The sequence below is a fragment of the Apium graveolens genome, chromosome 7, assembly GCF_009905375.1.
Source record: "Apium graveolens cultivar Ventura chromosome 7, ASM990537v1, whole genome shotgun sequence".
NCBI lineage: Eukaryota > Viridiplantae > Streptophyta > Magnoliopsida > Apiales > Apiaceae > Apium > Apium graveolens.
The window spans coordinates 205,648,063-205,664,703 of record NC_133653.1 but is presented as its reverse complement, the minus strand read 5'-3'; the positions used below and the strand labels follow the sequence as shown (position 1 = coordinate 205,664,703).

Here is a 16,641-nt window from a genome sequence, read left to right as displayed (position 1 = left end):
AATTTAATATTTATAAAAATAATTTTTAAAGCCCAAAATCATTGGACGAGATTAAAAATAGGTTAAAACCGAAGCTATTAGCTATATAAACAAACATCATAAAATAAAATCACACACAGTTTTACTACTCCTGTATCAAACGCCGTCGTTTCAACAACAAACCATCATCATATTCATATATTCATCTCTAATTAGAATCAGTTACAATTACAACTTCTGTATCTTCCATTCTATTTTACTATGTGTTTTCCACACACTTCTTCAAAAAACCCCCAATTCACCAAACCCTAATTCACAAATTCACCTCCTAATTTAATTACATGGATGATAATTCAATCCCAAATCATAAATTATGTGGCTATATTTACACAATTCTCCAAACAAATTCACCAATTGCACCTAATTTGGTTTCAAAATCATGTGAGATCTTCGCGGAAGGCTCCGAGACCGGGTTTGTTTGCGAAAACGGCACCGTATTGTATCCGATAAGCGGAGAGGTTGGAGAAGATGCGGTGGGAGAAGGGAGCAATGCGGCGTCGTTGAGGAAGAAGCGGAGTGGGATAGGGTTAGTTAATGGGAGTATTAGTGTCGTTGATCAGCTTTACACGTTGCTGAGTCGAAAGTGTTTGAGTATTTTTTCGAGAGTTGTGGAGGTTGATGAGCTGGATGGGAAGGGTGGGAGGGTTGTGGTGTTGGTTGATGTTTATTTGCCTGTTCAGGTGTGGAATGGGTGGCAGTTTCCGCGGGCTGCGCCTATTGCTGCTGCCCTTTTTCGACATTTGAGGTGTGTTGGTGATCGGTTTTTGTTGTATTAATGCTGCATTGCGAATTACAATGTTATTTGAGCTGATATTAGTAGAGTAACCTGTTTTAAGTATATGTAGTTATTGTTTTGTTATTGTGATTCACGATAAAAGACCTGAGCTTCGTATTCTGTTAGTAGTGTTTATATTGATCTTATCATATAATAATTAAAGAATTTTTTTTTCTTTTTTTTTAGCTGTGATTGGGAGGCTAGAAGATTGTTTCTGGATCGTGGCAATACAGATAATAAATTTAGTGATGGCATCTGGACTGTTTCGGACTGTCATGTGCTTGGTTGTAAGCTACAATGTGCTGCCCCAGGGACTTCTAAGAAAAATCTTTTTGAACTTCATGACATATTTATGAGCTTACCTAGTGTTTCCATGAAAGGAGATAGCGACCTTTCAAGAGTATATCCAGAAGATGGTACTTCTGAATCTGGTATATGGGATGTGTCGGATGATGTTTTGATCAATATATTTGCTACGTTGGAACCTATTGAGCTTCTCAGAGTTTCTGCTACTTGTCGCCATTTAAGGTCCTTGGCAGCTTCAGTTATGCCATGCATGAAACTTAAACTTTTCCCTCATCAACATGCAGCAATTGAGTGGATGATGCAGCGTGAGAAGGACTCCAAAGTGTTACCTCACCCTCTGTATTTAGATTTGGTAACTGAGGATGGATTTGCTTTTTACGTAAATATGGTGTCTGGTGAAATCGTTACTTACAGAAAACCTGGAGTTAGAGATTTTCGCGGTGGAATGTTTTGTGATGAACCTGGATTAGGTAAGACCATAACTGCCCTTTCTCTTATTTTGAAGGCACAAGGAACACTGGCACTACCCCCTGATGGCGCAGAGGTCATATGGTGTACACATAATGGTAAGCAGGGATGTGGCTATTACGAGATCAGTGCTGAAAATTTAACTGGTCAAGCTTTGCCAACTACAAGAGTTGTTGGTCAGACACCGCGCAGAGGCCAATTTAATCTCGATGATTCGCAGGAGAACCTATTATACTCAGCAAAGAGAACCAGAGTCATGGGTTCTGCCAAGGCTATTGCAGGGTCTGCTAAGTCGTACCCTCACAAGGAGGCTGGATTACCTCAAGCTGCATTTTTTACCCCTACAGCATGCACGGCCCCTTGCACCAGTTACCAGAGTAAATCGAAGAAAAATCTTTTGGATGCATTCGAAGAAGAATCTGATTCTTCGACAGGCACTGCTAGAAGAAGCTCACGGAAGAGAAGGCGTCCATCCAATGGACCATTTTACAGCTTCTTAGAGAAGGATAGCTCTTCAGCTGTATCATCAAACAGCAGAAAGAGGCATAATAAGATCACTAAATCTGAAATTAATGATACTTGGATTCAGTGCGATGCGTGCGGGAAGTGGAGGAAGATCGCAGAATCAGATGCTGCTAAAAGTACGACAGCATGGTTTTGTAGCATGAACCCCGACACCTTTCACCAGAATTGCAGTGCTCCAGAAGAACCTTGGGATTCTCACGAAAAAATAACATATTTACCTGGATTTCATACAAGAGGAAAATCTGGCGAGGAAGAGAAAAATATCTCATTCTTCATCACGGTGCTTAGGGAGCACTCTGCACTGATAAATTCAGCAACCAAAAAGGCATTAACTTGGTTGGCGAAGCTCTCACCTAACAAACTTTTGCAAATGGAAACAGTAGGACTGCTGCAGCCAGTCATGCAACCTCAAGCAGCACATAGGGGAAATAAACATCAGTTTCACAGAGTGTTTAGAGCATTTGGTCTTGAAAAGAGGGAAAAAGAGGGGACTACAAAGTGGTACTACCCAAGAAATATTTCAAACATGGATTTAGATGTAGCTGCCCTGAGAGTTGCTCTATGCGAGCCATGGGACTCGATAAGGTTGTATTTGTCAAAGGCAACTCTTATTGTTGTTCCTTTAAATCTAGTTGATCACTGGAATACTCAAATCCAGAAGCATGTCAGACCTGGTCAATTGCGTGTTTATATCTGGACTGACCACAAAAAGCCTTGTGCCCACAACCTGGCCTGGGACTATGATGTTGTACTGACTACATTCAATCGTCTGAGTGTTGAGTGGAATCCTCGTAAGAGAAGTGTTTTGATGCAAGTCCACTGGCTCAGGGTTATATTTGACGAAGGTCACACCCTTGGCTCGAGTCTTAACTTGACTAACAAGCTGCAAATGTCTGTTTCCTTGACAGCTACAAGTCGTTGGTTGTTAACAGGAACACCAACACCCAACACTCCAAACAGTCAATTGTCCAATCTTCAACCTATGCTTAAGTTCCTTCGTGAAGAAGTGTATGGACAGAATCCGAAGTTATGGGAAAATGGCATTCTCAAGCCCTTTGAGGCGGGAATGGAAGAAGGTAGATTACGTTTACTGCACATGCTTCAAAGATGTATGATAAGTGCAAGAAAAGCAGATTTAAAAGCAATTCCTCCTTGCATTAAGAAAGTGACATTTGTGGACTTTACTGAAGAACATGCGAGGAGTTACAATGAACTTGTGGTTACAGTGAGGCGCAACATATTAATGGCTGATTGGAATGATCCTTCTCATGTTGAGAGTTTACTGAACCCAAAGCAGTGGAAGTTTCGAAGTACCCTTATTAGAAATGTCAGATTATCTTGCTGTGTTGCTGGTCATATAAAAGTAGTTGATGCTGGGGAAGACATTCAAGAAACTATGGATCTGTTAGTTGAAAATGGAATGGATCCTTCTTCAGAGGAATATGCTTTTATCAGATATAATATTCTGCATGGCGGAAACTGCATGCGGTAAGATGAGCATGAAGTACCATGTGCATTTTAGTTAGAGTCAAATGCAGTTTACATCCCTTACCTTTTCTGCAGTTGAATTTCTGTATGTGACCTATTACAAGATGTGAACTGCATTTAACTCTTCTGATTATGATATTCTGTCAATATGTAATCCGATTTGTTTTAACTTCTTCAGGTGCAAAGAGTGGTGCCGGTTACCTGTTATTACACCGTGCTGGCATCTCCTGTGCCTCGATTGTGTAGCTTTGAGCAGTGAGAGGTGTACATATCCTGGATGTAACAACTTTTATGAGATGCAAAGTCCTGAAATATTAACCCGTCCGGAAAATCCTAACCCGAAGTGGCCTGTTCCGAAAGATCTGATTGAGTTGCAGCCATCGTATAAACAGGTACGACTTGTTTACTAGTATATCTTAAACTGCCTTTTTAGTTTCCTGTAATTTTCTGTATTATATTTCATAATGTTCTTTTTGTAGGATGACTGGCATCCTGATTGGCAATCAACTTCTAGCAGCAAAGTAAATTATCTCGTGTATCGGTTGAAAGAACTGCTTGAAAGTAACAAAAACATTAGCTACTCAAATAACGGGGTTGTTGATCTGAAGGAAGTCACCGAAACTAACTCTAGTTCTGAGTCGTGCAATGAGTCTAGTGGAGCACCTTCTGAAAAGATTATTATATTTTCTCAATTTCTTGAGCATATACATGTAATTGAACTGCAGGTAATACTCAAGTAACTGTGGATACTACACAGGAAAATTTCTTCTTGTATATGAAATGATAAATTATTGAAGTCTGGTTTTTCTTTTTCCAGCTCAGGATTGCAGGGATCAAATTTGCCAGCATGTATAGTCCAATGCATGCGAGCAACAAGGTAAAACTTTGAGTATTTCAGTTCTTTTGAAATTACCATTCTATATAAGTGTAAAAAATAATCATTCTTAAATCATTTAGATGAAATCCTTGACGACCTTCCAGCATGACCCAAAATGCATAGCATTACTGATGGATGGAAGTGCAGCCTTAGGTCTTGATTTGAGCTTTGTAACACATGTATTTCTGATGGAACCAATCTGGGATAGGAGGTAATAGATCAATACAGAATTTGCTGATTAAAAAATATTAGATTTTCAGATTTGTGGAACTACCTGTATGTAATATATCTGTACAGGATTTTTTTTCTCTGCTATATTTGTGCCGTTCTTGCTTATAAATTCCATTTGAGTAGAGGGAAAGACTGAATTGTATTTCTACTTTCAAGCTCATATTTTAACTGCCTTAATATAAAAAAATTTAATCAAACATTGTCAGCATGGAGGAGCAAGTGATAAGTCGTGCTCACAGGATGGGTGCTACACGTCCTATTCAAGTTGAAACGCTGGCTATGAATGGTACAATTGAGGAGCAAATGTTAAATTTTTTACAGGTAGTTTACTTTATAACATGTTTAAATTGTCATTTTATTCACTTAAGATCCTCCTCATCTCTAGATGAGGTATATTCAGTATACAACTACTTGAGATGTCTTTACTAGCTTCAGTAGCCAGGTCTATTAACATTTTGGATATATGTTTTTGCTGCAGAAGATAATAGCCTTTTTTATTATGTTGATGCTGTCTATCTGTATGGGTTTTAGCTAATGGGATCATTCTTTTTTTAAAATGATGATGGTAGCAATAGAAGTACAAGTTCCTTGGGGAATTGGAATCTTCTCATTTTAGATTAATATATATCGTGAATTCAAAGTTTCCATAGCTTTTTGTTAGAGAAAAATGCTTTATCTAAAGTGGCATTTATTTTTATGTGTGTGACACGAGGAGAGTAGTAATTAACTACATGGATTGTATGAGAAGTTCCTATTTTGGTTTTAATCTCTCATGTTTTGCTATCTCTGCTGATGCCTGCTCACAACAGGACTAATTCCAGAGCCCAAGAAATCTGTAGTTCACAAAGCTGATATAAATTGATATCAATTCTAATTATAATATTTAATATTTTGGCTTAAGGTAAAAGACATATGAGATGGTTTGGTAACAGATATTTATTGTTAGTAATAGCAATATTCTCAACTCCTTGTATGAAATTATATATTACTAATAAGCTCTAATTTGATCGAAGTCATAAAAATAATGCAGTTTCGTAGTAAATGGTATCTGGAAAATCGTGTGATTGGTTATTCAGGTGGCAGATTACCTAGCATAAAAAATGTAGAAGTTTGTTACTTTAATCTACCCTAAATTTTCATCTGTTGTGAGTAGGCCGTAGATGAGGTTTGCTATCGCTGCTTGCCTTTTATGTGTAATCATTCATCAATAATATATCCTGATTTTGTGTGTTTTACTCCATCGAAACTAGGTCTTAAAATTTGTATGATGGAAATAGTCGGTTGATAAAATATTGAATCTGTAGCATCATGTTTTGGGACTCGCTCAAGTTCATAAAGTAGATTATAATGGGTTTATGGCACTTCAGCTCTTAATTTAATGTTCCAGTACTGTATATGTTAGTTCTGAAAAATGAAAAACATTCAATTATGTATTCATATTTTTCCAGGAGCTGTGGCTTATATTGAATAGTTTGTATTTTACGCTGCAAAATTAAATATCAAGGAAAATTTGGTAGGAGTATGTATTATCTCCGCGAAGTTGAATACAACCTACTCAACAGATGGTGTGACACTGGGAGTCGTGGACAATCATTTTCTCTATTAGTGCAAGACTGCAAATTCATTTATTACTAGAATAACATGTAAAGTATTAAATTTGTAAATACATTAATCTATGGATTCTGCATTAAGTGGCGTAAGTATTATATAGAGCTATCATTAGGTCTGCTTAACTTGGCATTTGTCATTCGTGACTTGACAATATTTTGGTTTAATAAGAAATTTCAGTTCTTGTGCCCTACTTTTTCCTGTTTGTTGTTCTGCTCCAATTGTTGGTTCCTGTAATACCCTCCAATTTTTTGCAGGATGCTGATGAATGCAGAAAGCTATTAAAGGAAGAAACTGGAAAGCATGATCGGGAGAGCAGTCGGGCACGCCGGAGTTTGCATGATTTTGCTGAGAGCAACTATTTGACGCAGCTAGGTTTTGTGCGGACAGTCCCTAGACTTGAAGGTAAACATTTTGAAATTTGGTAGCCATCCTCAAACCTATAGCGGTGTGTATATACAATACTCCAGTTATGAAGCCTTGCTGAACTGCAAACTTTTGGATTGTATTTAATCGTGGCTTTGCTGTTACAGGGGTGCAACTGTCTGCTCAATAACCAGAATTTTTTTGTTACCCTATTTGTACAGTTCTCATTAGTAGAGGTACTTATCTCTTTGTTTATAATTCTTTCCTCTGAATTTGTGAAGTTGCGTCTGGTAATTGTTATTGAAGCAGGAGCAGGGGTTTTTGGCCTGAAAGCCCTAGCATTACTAAATAAATGTAGTGGAAATTTTCATATAATGAAGCTATAAATTATTGTCTTGATGGAGGCTGTGTTTGGCTTGTTTTATGCATTTTTGCAGCTCATAGATTTTCTGAAAAAGTCACATAAATTTCAATTTAACTTATAACAGTTTCCGAGTTTTTTCTCTTGTTTTTAATACCCAATGTTTCCACTTGAAACTGCCTTCTGGCGGAATAAAATTTCTGTACATTTCACCCTCCGGGGTACATTGCAACTCCGTAGAGATCATGGCGTCAGTGTGGTTGTGTTGACCGCAATTAAGTATTATAAATTCAACCAGAATTTTCACCCTTGTGCACAAATCACATATTGATGGTAGTAATATTATGTCAGCTGCGCCACCACTCTCTAGACTGAAGTAATAAATTTTGAACTAATTAGGTGACATTATTTGCAGTAGTTGCAAAAGAAAACATGAATTCCATAAAAAATGAAGTGCATTTTAAAGATGCTCCTCATGTCATTTGTATAAATTAGAAGGAGAAAAAGGTTGCAGGTTGAGTAGTGAATGTTATGGTGGATGAAGATGTCAATGTGCAGAAAAGAAAAGAAAAAGAAGGAAAAAGGCGGTAATAAAGCTAGTAGAATAACTGCCACTGCTATTTACTTGATTCTTTAGCATTGATCACATGTACTTGTACTCTCTTAAAGTTTTTCTTAATAGTCTTTCATGTTAAATATAGTTGAAAGCTCTTCCTTGAACCTCACATATGTAGCCTTGGACATATGATGATTAAGTTCATCATCTGCACCATTTTCTTCCCAAGGCCACAAGTTCCTCTGGTATCTGAAACTCCTCCATACGAAAATGTTTGAACAATGCCCAACTATCTTCCTCCGATAAGAATGAAAACATTGCACAACCATGAATGAATTCTTCTTCCTTTGGCACCACCAAACACCATGCAAAAGAATTTATCAAAATTGGTAAATGTGGTACTCCTTTGGTTGTTTCTGAAGAAGCCCATCTTCATTTTTCAACTTGTAATTGGCTGAGGTGAGTGACATTACCATTTACTATTTCATTTCAAATCAAATTTGTCTGATACAGTCTGTCAGAAACCCACTATCTTTTAGGAAACATCTTCTAGAGGTGCTTGGGGTCCCTTTATAACTATCTTTAATCATTGATTTAACTTCTTTTGATTATTTCTATATTTTTAAAATGCAGACAATGTATCTTTATATACTCTAACTATTTTTTTATTGCAAGGAAACATTAATTGATGCTGCTGCAATGAAAAATTGATTCAAAGTACAGTGAAATGGAGGTAGTATTATGGAAGCGACAAGGAAACATCCTAACAAAACTATTATATTCACAGTTACAAAATTTTAATTTTATGGAGCTGAATAAGATAAAAACAGTGAGATGTTCAAATTAGCATGCGGCTTCCTGATCTGAAGGGCATACAAGTAGATATGTGTTGAATCTTCAACAATTCTCCATCACCCTCCTTCCTGTATCTTTCCAGAAGAGGACACATAAGTATTCTCAGGTACCTGAGTTTCCGCGATTCATCAAACGTGGGAAAACTCTCCAAATTCTTACAATATTTTATAGTTAAAGTAGTCAGAGATGGTAGTTTTGCTAGCGAGTCCGGCAGAGCTTTTACTCCTTGGAAACTATATATTTGCAGCAGAATTAAAGCTTGGAATGTGGATGAGAGACAATCATTTATATGTCCTTGAGGCACTATCGACTTCACCTTTTCCCACCCATGCAGTGTTTGCGAGATTAGGTTTGGAAAGGAGGAAGGAAAAGGCAATGGAAATTCATCTAATTCCTCCGAAAAAGGACCTAATGTCAATCTAACAAGCATGGAACTCAGACTTAGATCAAATAACCACTCTGTAAGATGTGAGCAACCCCCAATCGTAAGATCACTTAGAGCACACGAGTGTTCTAGAAATGTTATACTAGATAGATCAAAGCAATCTATCACTTCTAATTTCTCAAGAGCAACACCAAGATTCAGACATGTCAACCCCTCACAGTTGCATACTTTCAAAGATGTTAGAAACTGAGAATTGTTTTTCAAGAGCTGGTCAATTATGAACTCTGCATTTGACGAAGAAGAAGAGCAAGAGCCTCCTCCTTCATCTCTAATACGAACCAATTCTAAATCCATGAGAGACCTAGCATTGATTCTCATTGTTTCTAGTATAATGTTGCTGCTATCAAGATTGCAGATTCTCAACTGCTTTAAGGATGGAAAACAACTATCTGGGATCCCTTTCAACTTTGGACACTCATAGATTTCCAACACCTCGAGTTTAGGAAATGCAAGCACATTACTTCGGTCTTCACAGCTTGTACTGATTTCGGGTTCTAGCCATTCCTCTACCTTACACAAACCCCACAATGTGAGTTTTGTCAATAATGGATACAGTGTTGTAACTTTATTTGCTGCTCCTCTTCCACTAAATTCATAATTACTGCTACATATATCCCCATGGAAACTGCTCCCCATAACCTTGATACTATTCATTCTAAATATCCCCATCTCCCTCAGTTTAGGAAGTTGTCCCAGAGGTAGAAATTTTTCACAGTTTTCGCAGTCTACAAATTTGAGTTTAACCAAGTTGGTCATCATTGTAATCCATGATGTAAACTTCCTCCCCTTAAAGTGTTCAACCGTCAGATCTTACAAATTTGAGTGAGATTTTAATCCTTCCATTACATCCTCATCATTATATTCTATGTTGTCCCTTCCATATCGATTGTGGCTCTCCATTTCATATCCATTCTTGCTCCAGTCTAACCGTAAGCACTGGATATTAGGCTTTTCATGAAGCTTTGCTTTACGTGCTTCTTCTATATTTTCCACATCTCTAAGGCCATGAAGTGTAAGGTTACCTCTGAGACTGTATAACTCTCCTAATTGTCTAATGAGACAATTTTGATCTCGACTTACAATAAAATGAGGCATCGTTTGCAGAAAAGTTAACCTCTCTATCTCAGTAAACATAATTGTCGTTGAAAAGAATATATTCCTGACAACAAAATGCCTCAAGTTAATTAAGTTGCAAAATGTTTTTGGGATCTCTTCTAAAAACGTAACTCTTAGTGTCTGCAGGTTGTAGAGTCTTGTGATGAAATTTGGTAGTCTATATCTCACGTCAGAAGTTGAGATATCCAGGAGTTTAAGATACATAATATTACTCATAGAACTTGGCAACTCAAATTTGCAGTTCTGTTTCAGAACCAAAGTAGTCAAGGTATTAGAATATGGTAACACATCGTTGAGGATATGAGTCCCTGCATACAGTACTTGTACTCTCTCAAAGTTTGTTTTCAGGTTCTTTAGTTTTACACCTGAAATCTCTTCATTAACCCTTCCATATATAGGCTTCAACATATGGTTCAACTCATGATCCATATTCACAATCATAGAGTAGCGTTTAGAGAGATCCAGTGCAAGATCATGTACTAAATCATGCATCTTGCAATGTATAATGTTGCCGAATTATTCTCTTTACACATCTTGTAACAAAGAATTCCACAACAAAATGTTAAAGTATTCATTGCCTACGTCTGCAGGAGGCAAGAGGAATCCTAATGGCATCCATGTATGTATCAATTCATCTTTAAAAAATTTGGATCCCTTTGGCAATATAGAACAAAATACAAAACATCGTTTCAAGGATGAATTTGGTAAATTATCATAGGACAACCTCAAGGAAGATCTTCATGAAGATTCCAAGCCTGAATCACTTCTTGAGTTGCTAGTGAGACAAGCTTTCGAACCAGTCCAGCAGCAAGATCGATCGGCAACAAGTGCATCAGCCATTACATTTATTTTACTTTGTTGATTCTTCTATAAATTCAGGTGAAAATGGAATTTGCATATAATACCTACCATTGTCTATATCCAGAAGTCGGTTTTAGATGTCAAAATGGCACCGTTTTGTGTACAATTAATCATGAAATTGATACAATTGCGGAGGAGGTCAGGTGCCTAAAAGACCACCTGGTAGCATGGACCGCGACACACTTCAGTTTCAGAAGAATATCACCAGAATTGCAATGTTCTGAGCCAATCTGAGAATGTGAAGATGGCTTCCAACAGCAGCATTGATCTGCGAGGGACTGCAAGGGAGATGTTGCAAGATGCAAGCATCGTAGGAAATGACTTGGATGAGTCATGAGTGTACTGATTTAATCAGCTCTATCGACTCCATTTCTTTAAAATGATCCCATTAGCAGTAATGAATACATAAAAAGAATGTTAAGTAAAAAGGAACAATAATATATAAAAAGAGAACGGAGTAGAGAAGAAAAAAGAGTAGGGAGAAAGAAAGCTTAACCCCCCCGCAGTACGCGTCACAAAGGAGTCTAGAGAACAGAAGGCACTAGTTGATTTAAATGTAAGAAATGTGCTGGTTTAAAATAATCATAATAATTGAAATAAAAGCAACTTCAAATTTGTGTAATTTTGTCTAATCCGCCCATTAACAGCCAATGCAAGAAGTTGCATCTCGTTGCACCTTGCACAATATTGTCTGTTTTTACAAACTCAAATTCAGTTACATGTTTCAGGCAGGCCAATGCTTACGCAAAAGCACAAAGAATATATGATCAGTAGAACCCACGATGGCCTTAGGTAGGGCTGCACAACTGGGCAGACATAGTGTGTGGATCGGTCAGGCAGTATAGCCGACTTTTTTGTTTAAACACATCATCTGTGGAATAAATGAAGAAATATCAGTCTGTCTGCATAGGTTGAAGAACAATGTTCACCAGTTCAGAGGGTTACTTGGTCTCCAAACTCTCTGTACTTGTACACATGAGCCCTTAATACAAAAATAAATTGTAATTTTTATTACTGAATAACCTTTTCTTGTATAAAGTTTTAGTTTTGCAATAAAATCTCAATTAATTATGTGACTTCTGTAGAAATTTTGTTTCAAAGTACACTGTTTCTGCAGGATTTTTGTGTAAACAAAATGATTGTGGAATGATAGTAAATATTGAAGAAACAAGGCTTACATTATTAGTACTTATGCTGCTATGCAGGTGTCTTTGATCAGTAAGTAGAAAGGAAGGGAGTGAAATCTTCAATCACTATGTTTAAACCTGATGCAACAAACAAATTCAAATATATGAATCAAATGAATGATATAAAACCAGAGAGATGGGATTGCTAGATTTAGCTTACCCCCATGTTGTTGGAATGTGTTGAATCTTGAACCATTCAGGCCCTCCCTTTGAACATCTCTCTGCCAAAACTGGACAGCGAAACACAGATAGCTGTTGAAGGCTATGTGATTCATCAAACAAGGGCAAACTCTCCAAATTTTCACAATTAAAAATCGATAAAGATGTGAGGGATGGAAGCTTAGCTAGTGAATCCGGCAGAGCTTTAAGTCCTCCGAAATCAGTTATGTACAAATAACTCAATGCAGGGAAGGTTGAGGAGAGACGATCATCAATTTGTTTTGTAGGCACTATTGACTTTGCATTTTCCCACCCATACAACGACAGCCAGGTTAAATTTGGAAAAGTAATTACAGAAGTTGGAGAAGATGAGAATTGCCATGAAAAATTATCCAGTTCATCCAAGGAAGGACCTATTGTCAATCTTACAAGTGTGGAACTCACACTTTGGGCAAATACCCACTCTGAAAGCGAGAGACTTTTCCCAATCGAAAGATCTTTTAGAGCAGCACCTGATTCTTCTAAAAGTATGATAATAGTTAGATCAGGGCAATTAAACACTTCAAGTTTCTCAAGAGGGACATTAAGGGTTAGACATGTCAAGCCCTTGCAGTTTTTTACTGTCAAAGATGTTAGAGACAGAGAATTGTTTCTCAACACCTGCACAATTTTATCCTCCACATTTGATGATGAGGAAGAACAAAGGCCTTCTCCTTCGTCACTGATATCCCTCGGATGTAGATACTTGCTTGCACTAACAATTCTTCTCATTATTTCCAATAACAGGCTGCTACTGTCCAAATCTTGGATTCCCAATTTCTTCAAGGATGGAAAACTACTATATGGGATCCTTGTCAGCTTTGGACACTTCTCGATTGTCATCTCCTCGAGTTTAGGAAATGCTAGAGTGGTATCTTGGCCTTCATCACCTCTACTCATTACTGGTTCTAGCCATTCTTCTAAATTTGGCAAATCCCACAAATGGAGTTTGGTCAATGATGGATACATTGTTGTAACTGTTTTTGCTGCCAAGCTTTCACTGAACTCAATACTACAGCTACTTAGACCACAACAAAAATCAGTCCCCATAACCTTGAGATTATGCATCCTACTTATCATTATCTCCCTCAGTTTAGGAAGTTGACCCAATGGTGGAAGTCCTTCACATTCGTTGCAATCTCCCAAATCGATTCTCACCAAGTTGGTCATCATTGTAATCCATGATGCAAGCTTCTTCCCCTTAAAGTATTTGACTACCAGTTCTTTCAAATTTGTGTGAGGTTTCAATCCTTCCATCACATCCTCGTCGTTGTATTCTACATTGTCTTCCCTTCCATCTCTATTGTTGTTCCAGTCTAACCACAAACGCTGAATGTTAAGTTTCTCATGAAGCTTTGCGTTGCTTGCTTCTTCCATATTTTCTATTTCACTAAGCCCATAGAGTTTGAGTTTTCCTCTAAGATTGTTCAGCTCTTCTAATTGTCCGACGTGGCAATTATGATCTCGATTGACAACAAAATGAGGAATTGTTTGCAGAGAAATTAGGCTCTCTATCCCAGTAAACATGACTTTTGGTGAAGCAAATTTGTACCTAATAACAAAATGTCTCAAGTTAATTAGGTGGCACAACGATGTCGGAATCTCATTTAATTCTGGAAGTATCAAAGTCTGCAAGTTGTAGAGTGTCATGATGTAATTTGGCAATCTATAGCTCTTGGTGACAGTCGAGATATCTAGATATTTAAGATACTTGATGTTGCTCATTGAACATGGCAACTCATCTTCACAACTTGGCGATCCATCTTTATTTAGTTCCAGAACCAAAGTAGTCAGGCGATTGAAGTAAGGTAGCACGTCAAGGAACGTATGAGTCTCTGCATATAGTACTTTTACTCTCTCAAAACTTCTCTTTGTAGTCTTTGTTTTCATACCTGTTAGCCGTTGTTTAAACCTCACATATATAGCCTTTGATGAATGATTCAGCTCATGATCCGCATTCACAGTAATGAAATGATGTTTAGATAGTTCCAATGCAAGATCATGCACTATATCATGCATCTTGCAAAAGATGATGTCACCATATTCATCCCTATTCACGTCTTGCAACAAGGAATTCCACAACAAAATGTTGAAGTATTCATTGCCTATGTCTTCCATCAGCACATTGTTGTTTTTGGGAGGCAAAATGAATCCTAATGACATCCATTGATGCACCAATTCATCTTTATATATCTTACAATCCTTTGGGAAAATACAACAATAAGCAAAACATCGTTTCAACGAGGAACAGGGCAAATTATCATAAGACAATCTCAAGGAAGCCAATATACCTTTTGATTTCCATATTTCACTATTTTGGATTAGCAGCCAATCTTTCTCGGACCTCTTTGAGTGCAATAAACTACCTAATGTTTTTATAGCCAAAGGCAGGCCACTACAGCGTTTCACCATTTTCCTCCCAAGGGCCTCAAATTCCTCGGTTTCTGAAACTCCTCCATATGAAAATGCTCTTTGCTTGAACAACGACCAACTATCATCATCTGATAGTTTTTCCACTCGATGAAAATCACAACATTGCGCAGCATCAATGACCTCCTGATTGCGTGTGGTAATTAGAATCCTGCTTCCTTTTGCAGCACCGACTCCATGCAAAGAATTCATCAAATTATCCCACTTCTCTTGTTGATCATTCCAGACATCATCTAGCACCAGTAAAAATTTTAGACCCTTTAGTTGTTTTCGAACATCTTTAATGAGTCCATCTGCATTTTTCAACACAGAATTGGTGGAAGTGAGTGATACTACCATTTCATTCAGAATATTCATGAAATCAAAATCATCGGATACAGTAACCCACATCCTCTTCGGAAACATATCGATTACAACATCTCTATTGTAAAGCATACGAGCAAGAGTGGTTTTTCCTTGACCTCCCATCCCTACTACAGCAATTACTGATAAATTCTCTTCACAATCTTTGCACAGGGCGTGGACTAAATATGACATATCACTAACTCTTCCAACTATTTTAGACTCGTCTTCAAATGGCGGTGTGTTGCGAATCTCTTTCTGTGGCACAACTGAATACAAATGCGCCAAGGGCTGAAGTCCAAGATCTCCCGCCCATTTAAAAATTTTATTGAAAGAAGCATGAATAGACTTGATCTTATGAGACGCCTTGAAACGATATAAAATATTGTTTTTAGAAGGAACAAAAAAGTCCAGTACCTTACGACGGTTCTCTACTCTTCTTCGAGTGACTTCATATGCAAGTTCATCTATAAAAACATCAGCTACATGAGCAACAACTTCAAGTTTGTTGAACCAGTTTTGAACAGTAGACATGGTTAGTTTCTTGGTATCAGCATCGGACAAGAGAGCATCAATCGTTTCCAACCTTTCACGCAGGGTCTCCAGGTCTTCATTAAGATTCCAAGCTTGAATTACTTGCTGAGTAGCAAGTGAAACAAGCTTGCGAATCAATCCAGCAGCGAGATCAGTTGCAACTGCATCAACCATATTAAGGCTTCTATGTATTCAGGTGATCAGATGAGGAAATGAAATTTGTTTGCAGTTATTTGTGTCAATGATTGTAGTTTAAACTTAATGGATGAAGTCTTCGTCGACTTTGAGATGTAATGATCACAAATCCAAATCTTTAAATTAGTTGTAAGCAAGGACAATCCACATGCTCTGCGAAATTTCACTAGTAATTTATTAATGATTTGGTCTGAAACCTATTAGTATAAATTAATAAATTGTGTTGTTACTTTTTGTAGTTGAATACAGAATACTATTCATAATGCATTTTAATATCATTGATGTGATACAAATTAACAATATTATCTTTTCTAATATACCAGATTTGAAATCCAAAACTGCACTTAAAAAAATTGAAATCCATAGCTAAAGTTAAACTGTACTAACAAAAAAATAGTCCGGTTGTTTATACTTGTTCTGAAAAGACAATAACTAATAGAAAGAAGTATGATACTCAAAGCCTACTTCATCGGATATACTTATATAGGTTATACAATTTTTACAACTTACATTGCAGCCTGCAGACTACGCTTTAGTAAAAATGTTTTATATGCAACTTGCAAGTATGTACGAAAAATGTACCAGTGATACCCAGAAAAAGGATGAGACTGGGCTCAAACATGGTACCTGCAACATTGTTAAGGGCTTTCTTTGTGACCTTGAATTATGGCTAGAGAACAGAATTGAAGGCACTAGTTCATACACCAGAGATTTAAAGATCATCTCTTCAGAATTTCACACCGGTGCATTCCTATTCAGCTAATACCTTAGCATTGCTATGCAGTCAAACATTAAATCACTGAAAGTAATAGTGCAGTTAGAACTAAGGAACAAAAACAAAGAAAAACAGTGAAACGATGTCCCCAGAATCGACCAAG

The 16,641-nt window shown here is 37.3% G+C and overlaps 3 protein-coding genes across 5 annotated transcripts; 1 reads left to right on the top strand and 2 right to left on the bottom strand.

The window, feature by feature from the left end:
• The first annotated feature begins 141 nt into the window (after window positions 1-141).
• LOC141671957 (F-box protein At3g54460) lies at window positions 142-9,990 on the top strand. 3 transcript variants are annotated; one of them, XR_012555314.1, is made up of 11 exons: window positions 143-784; window positions 1,001-3,601; window positions 3,780-3,993; window positions 4,081-4,326; window positions 4,419-4,478; window positions 4,559-4,689; window positions 4,916-5,030; window positions 6,575-6,722; window positions 6,851-6,919; window positions 8,276-8,561; window positions 8,703-9,990. XR_012555314.1 is itself a non-coding variant. In XM_074478425.1 (9 exons), exons 1-9 carry the CDS (start codon window positions 321-323, stop codon window positions 6,871-6,873), a joined length of 3,978 nt encoding a protein of 1,325 aa, XP_074334526.1. In that variant the 5' UTR covers window positions 142-320; the 3' UTR covers window positions 6,874-7,082. The 3 variants fall into 3 exon arrangements, 2 of the variants coding, with proteins under 2 accessions (XP_074334526.1, XP_074334525.1); XM_074478425.1 differs by lacking the exons at window positions 8,276-8,561; window positions 8,703-9,990 and having other exon boundaries at window positions 142-784; window positions 4,583-4,689; window positions 6,851-7,082; XM_074478424.1 differs by lacking the exons at window positions 8,276-8,561; window positions 8,703-9,990 and having other exon boundaries at window positions 144-784; window positions 6,851-7,082.
• Window positions 8,439-11,212, bottom strand: LOC141674402 (putative disease resistance protein At3g14460). The gene is made up of 4 exons (XM_074481110.1): window positions 11,037-11,212; window positions 10,599-10,752; window positions 9,747-10,508; window positions 8,439-9,686 (listed from the first exon to the last, which is right to left on the bottom strand). The coding sequence occupies exons 1-4, from the start codon at window positions 11,210-11,212 to the stop codon at window positions 8,439-8,441; spliced, it is 2,340 nt and encodes a 779-aa protein (XP_074337211.1).
• Window positions 11,213-11,496: 284 nt separating this feature from the next.
• LOC141671958 (putative disease resistance protein RGA1) lies at window positions 11,497-15,999 on the bottom strand. Its single transcript, XM_074478426.1, has 3 exons — window positions 12,225-15,999; window positions 12,056-12,142; window positions 11,497-11,748 (listed from the first exon to the last, which is right to left on the bottom strand). Exons 1-2 carry the CDS (start codon window positions 15,740-15,742, stop codon window positions 12,124-12,126), a joined length of 3,537 nt encoding a protein of 1,178 aa, XP_074334527.1. The 5' UTR covers window positions 15,743-15,999; the 3' UTR covers window positions 11,497-11,748; window positions 12,056-12,123.
• Window positions 16,000-16,641: the final 642 nt, after the last annotated feature.